This window comes from Labeo rohita, chromosome 13, assembly GCF_022985175.1.
Source record: "Labeo rohita strain BAU-BD-2019 chromosome 13, IGBB_LRoh.1.0, whole genome shotgun sequence".
Classification (NCBI taxonomy): domain Eukaryota; kingdom Metazoa; phylum Chordata; class Actinopteri; order Cypriniformes; family Cyprinidae; genus Labeo; species Labeo rohita.
Window position 1 is genome coordinate 30,874,800 of NC_066881.1, and position 18,480 is coordinate 30,893,279.

Below are 18,480 nucleotides of genomic sequence, written 5' to 3' on the forward strand. Positions count from 1 at the left end.
GACCATAATGAAGCTGAAACAGGCAGCGAAATGGGGAATCTTACTTTTTTAGCTTTAGTTACGGCATTTGACAAAGGTCAAAATAAATGAGGAGAAAACATAATATAGAGCAATTAGGATTAGATTTCTCATTGTCTGCTAAAAAAAAAAAAAAAATGGGCTTTTTGCAGCAATTCCATTGAATTACCATTTTTTGTTCCCTAAAGAATCTTTCAGTGAAAACAAACCATTTTTGTATTAGTGTGAAGAACATTTTAATCATCTAAAAAACCTTTTTACAAAGGTTTCATGGATAAATGCCAATAAAGAACTTTTTTTAAGGGATAGTTCACTCATAAATGAAAATTCTGTCATTAATTACTCAAACCTTTAAGACCTTTGTTCATCTTTGGAACACAAATGAAGATATTTTTGAATAAATCCTAGAGCTTTCTGACCCTGCATAGACACCAATGCAACTGAAACGCTCAAATGGCCCAGAAAGGTAATAAGTACATTGATAAAATAGTTTGTATAACAGATGAACAAAGGTCTTAACAGGAGGGTGAGTAATAAATGACAGAATTTTCATATTTGGGTGAATGAACCCTTTAAGATTGAGGTAATACGCTCTGTGATTTTTACTCAGGTTGCGTGAGGAAAAATAGTTTTCGTGCTGAACTGAAATCATAAAGTACATTTACCTGACGTCCTCAGGGAAAGCTTCTCGCGTCCGAAGAGAGCTTTTATCATCCCACTCCCATTTTTCCAAACCCTCTCTCTCTCTCCGCTTGAGGTTTTCTCTTCCCGCCTATCCTATAACTGCCTCTATAAATTAAGTTCTCTGCGAGTGACACCAATTCAAGTCAAGCATCCGCAAAGAGACGTTTATTGCTTAATGCCTGTCAAGCCTGCTTAAATCTGGGCGGCTGTGGTCCTCTTCAGCGCTAGCACTGGGTTATTGCTACTGTAAGCGCATTTAATGCTCATTGCTGGGCTTTTTATGTGCGAGCATGTTAAATCGGTGAAGAGTGATTACTACACACAAAAGCTCAGCGTTTGCAGCTTAGCTTTACACTGTGTATTACTCTAAAATCTCATATCCCTTTCTTTCCCTCTCTCGTTCACTCTAGCTCTCACTCTCTCAATTCAATTTTGAGCTTTATTGGCATGACAGAAACTGTCCGTTTGTATTGCTAAAGTGCTGCAAAACCAGTAAAATAAATAAGGTAAAATGTACAATTAGCCTAAAAGGTGTACGCTATTTATTCAGTAAGTAGCCGTGCAATACTCAGGATAATTACGGGTCATTATCGCCGAATAAACACAGACCGGGTGAGCAGGATCCCAATGTGAAGCGGAAGAGTCTATTATCACCATGAAGGTCTTCACTAAGCAAAAAGAGTTAGATCAGTTCTAATGGTGACATTTCAGTTCAATACTCTATCAAAAAATTCTATATTTACATGTTATATTTTATATATTTTACAGATATTTATACAAATATATAAATTATATTTATCTTACATTAAATACAAATATACACTACCAGTCAAACGTTTTTGAACAGTGAGGTTTTTAATGTTTTTAATCCAAAGTACAGCACGAACAGTAAAATTTTGAAATATTTTAACTTTTAAAAATAACTGTTTTCTATTTGAATATATTTTAAAATTTAAAAATTAAAATTTAATATTCTGAATTGCTGCTCAATAAAACATTTATTATTATTATTATTATTATGTTGAAAACGGCTAAAAAAAATTCTCAGGTTTATTTGATGAATAGAAAACTCAGAGGAACAGCATTTATCTGAATCAGAAATCTTTTATAACATTACAAATGTATTTATCATCACTTTTGATCAATTTAAAGCATCCTTGCTAAATAAAAGTATTATTTCTATAATTTCTTTCACAAAAAAGCTTTTTTAAATATTATTATTACTAATAGTAGTAATAATAATAAAAGTTTCTTGAATAGCAAATCAACATAGAATGATTTCTGAAGGATCATGTGACATTGAAGACTGGAGTAATGATGCTGAAAAATTTAGCTTTGCTCACAGGAATAAATTACATTTTAAAATATATTCAAATAGTAAACCATTATTTTAAATTAAAACAAAATTTTACTGTTTTTGCTGTACTTTGGATTAAATAAATGCAGCCTTGGTGAGCAAAAAATACTTTCATTTTTAGTGTTAGAAAAAATCTATCTAAAATAAATACTGTTCTTTTGAACTTTCTGTCAATCAAAGTCCTAAAGAGAGTCCTAAAAGCATTTAAAATATTAAAATATTTAGCAGCACAACTGTTTTTAACATTGATAATAATAATAAATATTTCTTGAGCAGCAAATCAGCATATTAGATTGATTTCTGAAGGATCACGTGACACTGAAGACTAGAGTAATGACGCTGAAAACTAACATCAGGAATAAATTGCATTTTAAAATGCATTCAAATAGAAAACAGTTATTTAAAATTCTAACAATATTTCATAATATTACTCTTTTAACTGTGTTTTGATCAAATAAATGCAGCCTTGGTTAAGAGACCTTTTTCAAAAAAACATCTTACGTTCACCAAACAAATGAATGGTAGTGCATAAGTGCTATAAATAAATATGTAATTATAATTAAATATAAATAATTATAATCATTTGTTAAACTATAACTAAGTCTGTTTATTTCAATAGGTTTTGTAATGCGAGCATCCTAAACAAACAACTTTTCATAACATCAACAGATCCACTCCCACCCTATTAACGATTATAAAGCGTCCGTACATGAATTCACAGATGTCCTGTGCTAATATTTAGAAAACTAAATCCGTATAAACCATAAAACAGCAGGAAGGAAAGAAACCACGCAGTGTCAGATTTTGCCAGCTCATCTCCCGTTCTCATCTGCACCTCTGTTCACTGAAATCAATCCTAATCAAATAACACGCAGCGCTGCGGAGTATTTAAACCTCTCCATATGTTACACAAACAGCAGCTCTATTAAACTTCCCACGCCGAGCGTAATAAATGAGAGTGTAAGTGTGAGGTGGCTTTTTCTGCTCGCGGACACAATGAGGGCAGAAATACATCTGCTGCACGTGGGATGTACACAGCGTTAGTCCTTCTGTGGCCTGATGCCGCACACCTTCAAGATCACACTTTTGTCCTACAAACATGCCTACAGAAAGCAACCGCCATGTTTACATGCAAAAAAAAGAGAAGTTGTTCATGCCAAAATTGAAATGTTAGCATTTACTCTCCCCAATGTTGTTTGATTAACATATCATTTTCGGTCTTCTGTGAAACACAAACGATGTTAGGAAAATATCAAATCTCGGAAATGGAAAGGACACCAAAAAGCTTCATAAAAGCAGTCCATGTGACTCCTGTGCTACATTTCAAGTCTTCATACGAGAGCATATTCTGTTATGATACCACTCAAATCTGGGTCACATGACACGTGAGAACCAATGGCATCAAACTTGATGACATTTAAAGGACTTGCAACACATTTAAAGGACCCATTTTTAAATTTATATTATGGTTAAGCCATAATTTGAAAATATGTATAATTTTATTAAAAACATTTATTTTAAAATATGAATAATATAAATATTGTTTTACAGTTAACTAAAACTAATATAAAGTACTAGTTATTTATTTACAATTAAAACGGGAAATAAAATAAAACGTAAATATTAGATGAAAAAAATAAATACATAAAAATGAGAAATGTTCATTAACTATCTGAAATCAGTTTATGTACTAAAATTACTAAAACTAATATACAAATAAAGTTAAATGAATGAATGAATGAATGAATGATAAAAGCACATAAGAAAATTGCTACAAAACCTAAACTTTTACATACAAAAACCTAAACTAAAATTAAGGTGAAAAAAAGGAAACATAAATATGAAAATAAAAGTTAATAATGTGAAAAATACACAGTTAACTAAACTAACACAAAGTATTATTTATTTATTTACAACTGAAAGTGGGAATAAAATAAAATGTAAATATTCGATGAAAAAATAAATACACAAAAATGAGAAATGTTCGGTAACTATCTGAAATCAGTTTATGTACTAAAATTACTAAAACTAAAATACAAATAAAGCTAGATGAATGAATTAATGAATGAATGATAAAAGCACATAAGAAAATTACTACAAAACCTAAACTTTTACATACAAAAACCTAAACTAAAATTAAGTTGAAAAAAGGAAACATAAATATGAAAATAGAAGTTAATAATGTGAATAATTTACAGTTAACTAAAACTAATTCAAAGTATTATTTGTATTTATTCACAATTAAAAGCTGGAATAAAATAACATTTTAATATTAGAAATAAACATAAATGCACAAAAATGAGAAATGTTTGGTAACTATCTGAAATCAGTTTATGTACTGAAATTATTAAAACTAAAAAACAAATAAAGCTAAATGAATGAATGGATGAATGAATGAATGAATGAATGAATGAATGAATGAATGAAAAAAGCACATAATGAAACTACTATAAAACCTAAACTTTTGCATACAACAGCCTAAACTAAAATTAAACTGAAAAAAAGGAAACATAAATATGAAAATAAAAGTTAATAATATGAATGATTTTTACAGCTAACTAAAACTAATACAAAGTATTATTTATTTACAATTGAAAGTGGGAATAAAATAAAATGCAAATATTAGATGAAAAAATAAATACACAAAAATGAGAAATGTTCGGTAAATCAATCTGAAATCAGTTCATGTACTGAAAATACTAAAACTAAAATACAAATAAAGCTAAATGAATGAATGAATGAAAAAAAACACATAACAAAATTGATACAAAACACAAACTTGATACAAAAACACAAACACAAACTTGCATACAAAAACCTAAACTACAATAAATTGAAAAAAGGAAACATAAATATGAAAATAAAAGTTAATAATATGAATCATTTTTACAGTTAACTAAAACTAATACAAAGTATTATTTATTTATAACTGAAAGCTGGAATAAAATATATATATTTTATAATATTATTTAATGAAAAAAAAATACACAAAAATGAGAAATGTTCTGAAATCTGAAATCAGTTTATGTTCTGAAATTACTAAAACTAAAAAAGGAAACACAAATATGAAAATAAAAAAGTTATTTAAAATATGAATCAAAACTACACTTGTATACTGCACATGCAGCTTTTTCTGTTCTTGCCATTAATTTTAAATAATTTTAAGTAATTTTGCACAGCAATTTAATTTGATTAATTCTCATTCATGACCTTGACAACAGCAAGCAAGAGCACATTAAAATTGCAAAAATTAAATATTTCATTTCTTTTCTCTCTAAAAATGTCCCAGAAAAGCTTAACTTTTTATAACTTCCTGTGTCACGCAGTACTTTCATCTGAACATACGCAGATATAACATTTAAAGATTCATGGCCACAAAATTTATGTTCATGGCCACAAAAACTGAGGGTCGGTATTTAAGGCCAGAATCAAAAGCCTGGCTAGGCCTGACTTTACAGGATTTCACTGACACGTAGTTCATCAGCGACTTGTCCGATCCATCTTTGATGTTCTATAATCACTGACTTACTGAGCGCTGAGTTAAATACACCACATGATCAAGGGAGAGATCCAGTTCCTCTTGGATGGCAATCAACAGCAATCTGAGATCGATCAGTTTGAGAGAGCAATGTCTGGAACAGGAAACCCGAATCGCAATGATGATGATGATTACTGCATTTCTAGCATTGATTCATTCGGCTTTTCCACAAACAGGCTTTCATTTACCATCATGTGTGCTCCCTGGGAATTGAAAACACAACCTTGGCAACACAAGTGACATGCTTTAGCAGATGAGCTAAAGGGACACGATTATGATGACGGCGATGATGTCAGTGCTGACCGAAGCATGCGGCAGAGCGCTGACAGAATGTAATCTGAACAGTTCGATTGAGAGAATGCTGAAATTGAGACGTGATAGGTGGAGAAAGATTGCAGTACTGGGAAAATGACAACTGAGAAGTCTTTAAAATCTCAATTATTTCTCTATGATCAAATACAAAAAATAAAGCTTCTTGATTGGCATTGATGGCTCATTGAGAAACCTTTATCATCCATGTAATCTTTCCATTGCACAAAAGGTTCTTTATAGGTCTTTAAAATGTTCTTCACACTTATAAGAACTGAAAGGTAAATAAGCATTTTCCTCCCTCTCTCCAAAATAACACATTAAACAGGCTCTTTATGTTACTGTACCTTCAAGATTATATATGTAAATGACACTAATTCACTAATCTGTGAACCACTATCACACCTGCTTGCAAATTACATGTTTTTGCAGCCTAGCCTAGTCTGGATTGCGAACGTCTGCACAGTTCATTAAATTGTTTCAAATCAAAAAACATGTTTTCTACAATGTGACCTCTTTAAAACAGTATTTACTCATCCAATAACATCAACTCTTCAAACATCAAACATTTGTGATGACCGAGTCTTTCCCTCCCGCTATTACCAATGGTACAACAAGACATCTGGTACAAGTTAAAACATTTGTGTCTAACCCTCCTCCTTTAACTCATTCTCTCTCGTGGCCAATCAGAGGCTGTTAAACAGCATTTCTGTGCGAAGCCGTCTGGTGTAATGCATTTAGATGCTGCGCACACTGAGATGCCAATGAGAACTGCGCTTTCTAGAACACTCCACCACTGGGGGCTTTACACAACTCACAGAACCAGCACACTGCTTTAATATTCCTTCTGCTCTATATGTGTCTCACCATCACAACCTTTATCCTCATCTTCGTCAATGCTGCTTCCTGTCAGTCTCCAGACAGGGGCATATGAATGATCAGAAATATAGGCAGTTGTATACAAAAAATAAAAAGAAAGAAAGAAAGAAAAAAAGAAAGAAAGAAAGAAAGAAATTCCACTTTCTTCCATATGTCTGGTGCCTTCAACTGAAAAAAAAAAAATAAATTCCAGAATTTGAACTGCAGTAGTAAAAAGACACAGAACCAAATTCAAATTTGAATGTGAGGAAAAAGAAAAAAAGATTCATATAACTTTAAAACGAAAAAACAAAAAGTCAAAAAGTTTTGAAAAATGGCTACAGAACTTTTAAGAACTAGATAGATAGATAGACAGATAGATAGATAGATAGATAGATAGAACAAAAGAATGCTAGACAGAACAATAGAACGATACATAGACAGAAAGAACGATAGATAGAACAATAGATAGAGGGATAGATAGAACGATAGAGCAATAGAATGAGAGAATGATAGATAGAATGATAGAACGATAGATAGACCAAAAGAATGATAGACAACGACAGAACGAAAGAACAATAGACAGACAGACAAATAGAAAGATAGAACAAAAGAATGCTAGACAGAGCAATAGAACGATACACAGAAAGAAAGAACGATAGATAGAACAATAGATAGAACTATAGATAGAACGACAGAGCAACAGTACAACAGAACAACAGAACGATAGATAGAACGATAGATAGATAGACAGAATGAAAGAACGATAGACAAAACAACAGAACGATAGAAAGAGAATGAAAGAATGATAGAACGATAGAACGATAGAACGATAGAACGATAGATAGACAGATAGAAAGAAAGAAAGAATGAAAGAAAGAAAGAAAGAAAGAAAGAAAGAACGGTAGACAAAACAACAGAATGATAGAAAGAGAACGAAAGAACGATAGAACGATAGATAGACAGATAGACCGATGGATAGATAGATAGATAGATCAAAAGAATTAATGAATGATAGACAAAACAACAGAACAATAGATAGATAGATAGATAGATAGATAGATAGATAGATAGATAGATAGATAGATAGATAGAAAGAAAAAGACAAAACAACTGAATGATAGAAAGAGAATGACAGATAGATCGATAGATAGATAGACAGAACGATAGAATGATAGATAGATAGAAAGAAAGAAAGAAAGAAAGAAAGAAAGATAGACAAAACAACAGAATGATAGAAAGAGAACGATAGATAGAACGATAGAACAATGATAGATAGATAGATAGATAGATAGATAGATAGATAGATAGAGAAAGAAAAAAAAAAAAGACAGACAAAACAACAGAATGATAGAAAGAGAATGAGACAGATAGACAGATAGACAGATTGAAAGAAAGAAAGAAAGAAAGAAAGAAAGAAAGAAAGAAAGAAAGAAAGAAAGAAAGAAAGAAAGAAAAAAGATAGACAAAACAACAGAATGATAGAAAGAGAATGACAGATAGATAGATAGATAGAACGATAGATAGAATGATAGATAGATAGATAGAAAGAAAGAAAGAAAGAAAGAAAGAAAGAAAGAAAGAAAGAAAGAAAGAAAGAAGGAAAGAACGATAGACAAAACTACAGAATGACAGAAAGAGAATGATAGATAGATAGAACGATAGAACGATAGATAGATAGATAGATAGATAGATAGACAGAAAGAAAGAAAAAAGAAAGATAGACAAAACAACAGAATGACAGAAAGAGAATGATAGAACGATAGAACGATAGAACGATAGATAGATAGATAGATAGATAGATAGATAGATAGATAGATAGATAGATAGATAGATAGATAGATAGATATAGATAGACAGAAAGAAAGAAAAAAGATAGACAAAACAACAGAATGATAGAAAGAGAATGACAGATACACAGACAGATAGACAGATAGAATGATAGATAGATAGATAGATAGATAGATAGATAGATAGATAGATAGATAGATAGATAGACAGATAGATAGATAGATAGATAGATAGATAGAATGATAGATAGATAGATAGATAGATAGATAGATAGATAGATAGATAGATAGATAGAATGATAGAAAGATAGATAGATAGATAGATAGATAGATAGACAAAGAAAGAAAAAAGAAAGATAGACAAAACAACAGAATGATAGAAAGAGAATGACAGATAGACAGACAGATAGATAGATAGATAGATAGATAGATAGATAGATAGATAGATAGATAGATAGATAGATAGATAGATAGATAGATAGATAGATACCTGCAACTGGCGATAACAATAAGCATGTGACATAAATTAAAGCTTGCTGGATAATAAAAAAAATAAATAAATAAGTTAAGGAATTTTCTTTTATATGTCTCGCCCAAACTTTCGGCTGTGGCCACAAAGATAAACTTCCTCAAACTCTGAACGAGTTGCTTCGGCCCTGATGCGCGGCCCGTGTTTTCTGCTCTCTGTCTCTCTGTTGTCGTATGACCTTGTGTCTTGATCAGTATGTGGTGTGGAGTGATTTTTTGCCATCTGATCTTTCTGTTTTCTGAACTGTATTGATCCTTCTTGCGCTGCACTCTCAAGGACAGAAACCAAACCCAGACGACCCCTCCTTCCACTCCCCTCATCTCAAACTTCTATACCAATCCGCCTTTTTTCTTTGTTCTTCTCTCTCACTCTCTCTCTCTGATCGGGGCCCAAGGTTGCAGTGACCAGCAGTATGAATAAATAATGTGCGGAGCGGGATCTCTTTCAGAAAAGCCATTTAGACTGCTATTGTGTTACTAAAGGCTGTGCATTTAGCCGCCGATGTCCATGTGACAGAAACGCTATAGGATGTGAACTGCGAGTCCTGTGAAACAGCTACATCTACAACACCACTAGACCTTCCCAATGACCTTAAACACAATCACTGCTCACTCAACACTACACAACGATCTCACTTACTTACTTTCTCTTCTGTTGCAAGTGTACTGAGCCGTCTGTGTCTGAAACATTATAGTAAATCGGGCCTGATTTGGACATTGTGATACATAGTATATGAGAGAAAAGTCACAAAAGAAACCTTAACTGTTTCTTCTAGACAGCAATGTGATAATGAAGAGCAAATAAAGACTTTAGGAGCTATCTGCACCTCAGAGTGTTCTGTATGTCAACAATTTTAATTATGATTAACATTATTATTCTTTTTTTTTTTAATCTGTCATTAGAATCATACCAGAATGGTTAGTTGCTTAGAACTTTAACAATCCGTTTATTTTTATTTTATAAATCTAAAGTACATTGACAGCTACCCTGTTGCATTAGCAAGGCTTACGCCATATTTTTCAGAAAACAAGGTTTGTAAGAATTAGTCTCTTATGCTTACCACAGCTGCATTAATCTGACCACAAATACAGTAAAAACAGTAATAATGGAAAATATTACAATTTAAAATGACTTTTAAAATGTAATTTATTCCTGTGAAGCAAAGCTGAATTTTCAGCATCATTACTCCAGTCTTCAGAAATCATTCTAATATGCTGATTTGCTGTTCAAGAAACATTTATTATTATTATCAATGTTGAAAAAAGTTGCTTAATATTATTGTAGAAACCATGACACATTTTCTCAGGATTCTTTGTTCAATAGAGAAGTACAGCAATTTTTTCTATTAGAATTATTTTGTAACATTATATATGTCTTTACTGTCCCTTCTGATCAATTTAATGCATTTTAATGCAAAGGTAGAGTATGGGCATGTAACAATATCAAAATCTCACAACCCGATAATATTGCGATGTGAAGTCTACAATGCTATATTTATGCCAGTATTTAAAAAAAAAAAAAAAAAAAAAAAAAGTAAAATGAAGAATTCAAGAAAATGTATATTTTGTACATTTTAAAAGGTTTAATTATTTTATATTTAAAATAATTTTCCACTTTAAGCATGCAAAATTAAGAGCTCCAACCTATGTCATTAACTTAAAAAACTTAAGTCAGAAAAAACTTGACTTGTACCTGAACTTTAAAAGGGGACTCAACCCTCTTTTTATTTGTGATATACTGTCTCAGTCTAAATTACATTCACAATAATGTTTTAGGAAGCCAAAGAAAGTAGAATATAATAATAATAATAACAACAATGACAGTAATAGTGATATATTGTAAAACAATGCACTGTAAAATAAATGAAAATGAATATTTCATAGGTATATTATTTTTGCTTTACACAACAGTAGGGAAATTACAATACTTCTTCCTAATTTCTACACTTGAAAGATATTTTAAATTTGGACTGCAGTAACGTTACCCATTTAAATCGCTAACTGTCAGCAATTCATACTGCACTTCTGAGCTTGTATTTTGACGGAAATGGAAGTAGAGCTTTTATTTTGTCAGAAAACTCATCAAAAAACATGGTGGCTGCTGCATTCCTAAACTGTGAACAGAGCCGCTCCAAAACGCAGAAAACACCAGATATCGAGCTGATCACCTAAATGAAGTATATGCTACGCTTTCGAAATGCACAGCAAAAACAGACTTGATAAAGGGATTAAGCCACATAGTGCTTTCGGTTTTAGTTCATTTGACAGATACTGTGCCAAAGCATAATGGCCCAAAACACAGCTTTAAAGACCTTTTATGTTAGAATAAGAAGTTTAAATATATTTTAAAAACTACAGTTTTTCCCTGGAAGACCTATTGTTTCATATCATCATGTGACCACAATAATATCGAGACAGATACTGATAATATTGTTACAATATTCATAATACTGTATATGCATATCCTAGTACAAATGCCCCCAACAGTACTACTAACTGTAGAACCCATATATACTAATCTGCATAAGCCTATAGTTTAATCTCCATCTTTACAATATATAAATCGTGTCATGCTGAACAAAATTTCTGCCACATTTCATAGCCTATTAGTGGATTCAAATCGACAACAAATGGGTTCATAGAGCAATGGACATGCAGCTGTGTCCGGACAGCCAAACATACCATCATTTTGAAGGCAGCTGACCTTTACTGCCTCTCTGTTAATCACACAGAGGAAAAAAAAACATGATGTGGTAGAAAAAGGCAGGGGTGGGAGGGGTCAAAGCAGTATCATGTTTTTAGACACCGCTGCAGAACGCCAATGCAGAGAGCAACTCAACACTCCCTTTGGGATGCAGCACACACACCACAAACCAATGTCCCCATCAGCCCAGATCGCCTTCCCAGCATTACTGTCATCATCTACAGTCAATCACAGATCCAGTGGACACCTAAGACTAACACTGGACAAATAGATGATTTCTGAAATTAACAAATGAAAATATTAATAAAAATAACACAGTCATTTATATATCTGCACCATATCGAACATATATATCAGATTGAATATTACGATGGAGCTATTTGATTACTCAATATATTATGTAACAAGGAAATTCTAACATTTACACATTTAGGTTTCAAGCACCACCGAGATTTTATGTTTTTAAAAGTTTGTTTTTACAGTGACGGCCAAAATTATTAGAACACTAGAATTTTCACCAGCTAAAAAATGGTTTTAAGTCAGTTGTTTCTATTTTTTGCTGTAGTGTGTCAGTAGGAAATATCAGTTTACATTTCCAAACATTCATTTTGCCATTAAAGGAGAAGTCCACTTCCAGAACAACAGTTTACTCAACCCCCTTGTCATCCAAGATGTTCATGTCTTTCTTTCTTCAGTCATGAAGAAATTATGTTTTTTGAGGAAAACATTTCAGCATTTTTTTCCATATAATGGACTGGTATGGTGCCTCGAGTTTGAACATCCAAAATGCAGTTTAAATGCAGCTTCAAACGATCCCAAATATGGTTGTAAACGATCATAGACGAGAAAGAAGGGTCTTATCTAGCATAACGATTGGTTATTTAAAAAAATAAATAAATAAATAATACAGTTTATATACTTTTTAATGCCAAACACTCTTGTCTTACTCTGCCTGGACTGTTTTTGTTCCAGTTCATGACAGTTAGGGTATGTCGAAAAACTCCCATCTCATGTTCTCCCTCAACTTTGAAATCGTCGCTGTTTTACCTTTTTTGTTAAGGGTGTTTGATCTTCTTTGCATGCTCACTTGGCAAAGACTGGGTTGGAACTTCTGATTTTTGAAGTTGAGGGAGAAAATACGATTGGAGTTTTTCAACATACCCCAACTGTCTTGAGTCAGAATACACAGAGTTCAGAGAGAGAAAGGCAAGACGAGCGTTTGAGATTAAAAAGAATTTAAGTGGTATATTTTTTAATGAAAATAACCGAATGTTTCGCTAGATAAGACCCTTCTTCCTCGGCTGGGATCGTTTACAATCGCATTTGGGATCGTTTGAAGCCGCATTTAAACTGCCTTTTGGAATTTCAAAATCCGGGCACCATATCAGTCCATTATATGGAGAAAAATGCTAAACTGTTTTCCTCCAAAAACATAATTTCTTTACGACTGAAGAAAGACAGACATGACTAAGGGGGATGACAAGGGGGTGAGTACATTATATGTAAATCTTTGTTTTGGTAGTGGACTTTACGTCATTCCAGACAGACTGGATGATGGTGAGATCAGATCTCTGTGTGAAGCACTGGCTGTTGTCAGACTCCTAGTGCAAACAAAAATCTCACTGGATTATTACAATTAATGGCAAAATGAAGGTCTGGAAATGTAAACTGACATTTCCTACTGACACACTACAGCAAAAGACAGAAAAAAATTGACTTAATGTTCTAATAATTTTGTCCACCACTGTATTTTACTCTATTATACTCACTAAGGCAGCATTTATTTAAACAAAAATATAGTAGAAACAAATATTGTGAAATATTATTACAATTTACAATTACAAAACTGAATTTTCAGCATCATTACTCTAGTCTTCAGTGTCACATGATCCTTCAGAAATCATTCTAATATGCTGATTTGCATTTTAGTTCAAGAAACATTTCTGATTATCATCTATTATTATCAATTTTAAAAATAGTTGTCCTGCTTAATATTTTCAGTGGAAACCAAAAGAAAAGCAGTTATTTGAAATATTTAATGCATCCTTGCTGAATAAAAATATTAATTTCGTTCAAAAATAATCTTACGGACCTTAAACTTTTGGTACCTACATACAGTAAACAACCAAACTTCTCTAAGATAAACAGAACTTAAAATTAAACATAATGCTATTTCTTTTTAGTTTTCAGGATTGGCTAAACATGCTGTTTTTATACCATTATACTTGTTTTTATTCAGTTCCAATGTTTAGAATAAGTTCAAATTGATCACAGGTGTAGATTCTATCAATATTGAAATGAGTTTATACTCCACTGACAGTTACACAAACATGGCAAACTGACAATCAATCGTCTGCCTTTCTACAAACAGCACTTAAAGTATATATATATATATATATCTGAATAAAGTACATTCAGATTGCAAACACATCGACCTCAATATAAACATCTACATTTCAGTGAAGGGCAAAATACACCAATACACATTCAATGCATGAGCCCTCAAGACAAACAAAATCCAGGCACGCACACACACAAGCACACTATCTAGTGACCCGTGAAGGCCCGGCACCGCAGGCAATAACGTCCGACAGTACATGCAGTAATATCCTCATTAGTTTATATTCAGACACTGTGACTATATTCACACTCTATATTGCGCTCCTATATTCAGCCTGTTGTCATCGTAACATCCTGACGTTTCTAATGGAAATCGTGGATCATGTTATGGAATAGCAACTTTTTTATTCCGTGCACTCGTTCGCAAGACCGCGGGAGGGAAAACTGATGGAATTTAGATCAGATCGGGTGTTCTGCTGATGCAACCTGGAGCACTAATATATGTAGACAGGTCGTCGGGAGGATGCGTGTGTGTATGAGGGTCTTTAATAAGTGATCTGATGGCAGTGGACAGAGCGCCTGTGGGAGCCATGCTCTTCACACCTCCTACTGTTATCAGCTCACCCTTACCTTATATAACACACACTCACACGCCAACACGAGCCGCACAAAAAAATAAAAAACTAAAGTCCACTGACAGACCCTCTCTCCTTCAGTGTCTGCAGTCATCTGTTATCGGATACGTGACACGCATACGCACTAAAACTGTACGGTTCGTACAGAGGTAGAGTGACTCCTGAGGGCTGTGTATCAATGTTGACCTCTCAACAACCTGTCAACAAGTTAAAGGGATAGTTGACCCAAAAATAAAAATTCTGTCATTAATTACTCACACATGTCATTCCAAAACTGTAAGCCCTTCATTTATCCTCAAAACACAAATTAAGATATTTTTGATGAAATCCGAGAGCTTTCTGACCCTGCATAGACAGCAGCGCAACTGACACATTTAAGGCCCAGAAAGGTAGTAAGGACATCATTAAAATAGTCCATGTGACATCAGTGGTTTAACCGTAATTTTATGAAGCTACGAGAACACTTCTTGTGCACAGAGAAAACAAAAATGACTTTGTTCAACAATTTATTCATGCATGTGCATTCCTCTGCTTGCATAAAAAGTGTTGTCGTAGCATCATAAAATTATGGTTGAACCATTGATGTCACATGGACTACTTTAACGATGTCCTTACTACCTTTCTGGGCCTTGAATGTGCTAGTTGTATTGCAGTTTTATGCAGGGTCAGAAAGCTCTCGGATCTCAACAAAAATATCTTAATATGTGTTTTCCGAAGATTACCGAAGGTCTTACAGGTTTATGACAGAATTTTCCTTTTTGGGGTAAAATAACCCTTTAACATATTGTGTGTTGCTGTGTCTGTAAAACATTTATATAATTTATTATATTAGATTATTTACTATATAAATTATGTGTACCTTGATCAAAAGGAATACACTACATATATAGAATTTATTTATTCATTTATTTTTAACTGCATTATTTTGATTACTATATGTAATTTAATTGTATACTTTATTTTAATTGTAATTTGATAAAAAAGAATATACTGAATTGTACATAAAATAAATATATTTTATAATTTATATATATGTGTGTGTGTGTATATATATATATATATATATATTTATACTAATTTATGATTTGATAAAAGAGAATAAATACATTAAATGAATTAAAAACTAAATTAAATAAATTATATATATATAATTTAGTTTAGTTTAAATTGTCTGCTGAAGCAAACATGTTGCTTGTTTCTAACATTTACCCCACGTGAAAGATTTACCATTAGAGTCTAATCTAAAATGCCAAAAGTGTTTTCTCTTCACAACTTCATATGTCAAAAAATTTGACAAATGTTCCTCACATTAAGCTACCAAAACAAAAACATGAAGAACAAAATCATGCTGTGTCTTTGTGTTCTCTTTTTTTTATTTATTTATTTTTTTGACAGGTGCATTTTTAGAGAGATGTACTCTGGGAGAGATGTACATCTCATGCACATCTTAGTATAAGATACTTAGTGACATATTGACTAGCACTGTTTGTCACAATAGGCTAAAAATGTCCACTTTCATAAGGACAAAAGTATTTGCTTAAAATAAAAATATCAAATAAAGTTCATAGCTTTTAAAAATATTTCTGTCTAGTAAATTGACTCCCCAATCGAAGCTCAAATTGGACTTCATACAGAAAATGATGTAATTTAATTTTTTTTTTTTTTTTTACAAAATTTTAAAAGTTTTCTAAAATGTGCCTTATGTAAATTTGGAAATAGGCTCTTAAAGGGGAATCGCACAATAAATAATACAGGGGAATCGCATATAGCCTAGAGTCATTTTGCATTCTTGCAGCCCGGTACCAACTCTTCCACGGCCCGGCACTGGTTTGCGACCCGTCGGGGACCTCTGCACTAGTGAAAGTATGTTTGTGTTCACCTGAGGTCGCGGGTGTCCTTTGACCAGACACTGTAGAACTAACGTGTCCCCCTCCCTAATGGTGTAGATCCTTTCACTGATGTTGTCCTCCTTCACCACACACGTCTGCCCAGAATGCACGATCTGAGCATTTGCAGGAGCTGAAGGGCAGAAAGAACAAGAGATTATTACATTACATTTTCACTTCATTCTTTTTGCAGTTATGTTTATATATACTGTACAGGAAACCAAATAACTAAAACTAGCTACACTACAACTTAACTCAACTTCCTTCCAGTGGCCCAGGAACAAATAAATGAATGAATGAAAAAACAACTGTTTTTTTATTTAAACCCACTATAAAATTAGTACATAAAATACAAGTACAAAGCACTAAGTAGACATACTATAATGTTGAACAATTGAACTGTAGTACTTCTGACGTCAGTACATGCTATAAGTGGACTTCTGGGTAAAACTTAAACTTGCTATAAGATCTTGAGAACGTCTCATATGTACATTTATGGAGAAGCATGAAAAGCATTTATAGAACTGCATGGCCTAACCATTCCAAAATGAACAAAACAAAATGAGAAGGGAAATTTCGGATGACATCCTCCATTCTCATGTTCCATGAGTCAGATGTGCACTCAAGTACCTGCGGCATCTTTGTTAACCGAGTTTGCTAGCTGGATGCGGTGGGCTTCACGTCAAGCTCTGAGCAGAATTCAAACTCAAGACCCCCGGGAATACAAGCCAGCACTGAGGGTAGCCGAGCCCGGCGGTCACTGCCCGGTGAGCGCTTTGATTATGAAGAGGAAGGCATGTACCGCGACAGCCTACACACTGTAAACGATGAGTCTGCGTCGCTTATTAGCATTTGAAAGGGAGTCTGAGACAGGAAGAGCTGCGAGGCAATGCGGGATGTGTTTAGAAATGTGTGGAAACCGCCAAACCTTTTATTTGTGAGTGTAATGGTGTGGTCGAGGCTGAGCAGGCATCAGAGGTCAGTCAACACCCGGAAATTAATGATGCTCATTAGCAGAACAATGAGGCCTGCGCCCGTGCTAATGCCGCTAACAACCAGTGGATGAGAATGGATCTTAAATACTTAATAAAAAAAAAAAAACTCTTAACTCAGCAATTCTGTGTGTGACATTTCTTAAAGATAGCTATTATTGTGGGTTTCCACACAAAAATTATTTTGTAGGCCTAGAAAAGGCATGGACATTTATGTAATGAATCTTCATCTTTATGCTCTGCTACAATAAATTTTATTGGCTATTATTATTAGTATCATCTAAAGGACATTCATCGGTCAAAATAAATAGATTGTGAGGATTGGCTAAATATTTCTTTATTTCTTTCTTTCTGTAGAGTAAAACTTGCTTACAACCTATATCAATAAAAAAATTGTGAGCAAATCAATCTTTTAAGTCAATTCTTTCCAATTAATTCAGTTTAAGATTGGACTGAATAATCATTAGTAAATCAGTAAAAAAAAAAAAAAAAAAAACTGAATGATAAACCTTTGTTGTTGTTATTAACTAAAAATCTATTTAAAAGCTGAAGTAAACCTGAAATAAAATATAAATATTAGATTAAAAACAAACTTACATGAAAATGTACATTTATGGATTGGCAACTAACTGAAATATGTTTAAGTTAAATTACTAAAATTGCAAAAACTGAAATATAACTAAAGCTAAACAGAAATATTTACAAAACAAAAATGAAAAAGCTAATTCAAAATAGTAAAAGTATTATTTGTATATGTGTATAAAAATATTAATTGTATATATATAACACCTTAGAATTTAGTAAAAATAAATATATGTGACCCTACACCTCATTAGAATAT

The 18,480-nt window shown here is 32.7% G+C and overlaps 1 protein-coding gene across 1 annotated transcript in view; it reads right to left on the reverse strand.

Moving 5' to 3' along the window:
• The window catches only part of LOC127175035 (MAM domain-containing glycosylphosphatidylinositol anchor protein 1), a 250,165-nt gene that overhangs the window by 177,929 nt on the left and 53,756 nt on the right, over positions 1-18,480 (reverse strand). The window contains exon 3 of the mRNA XM_051125843.1: positions 16,641-16,780. Coding sequence (XP_050981800.1) covers positions 16,641-16,780 — 140 coding nt within the window. The remainder of the gene's footprint in view (positions 1-16,640; positions 16,781-18,480) is intronic.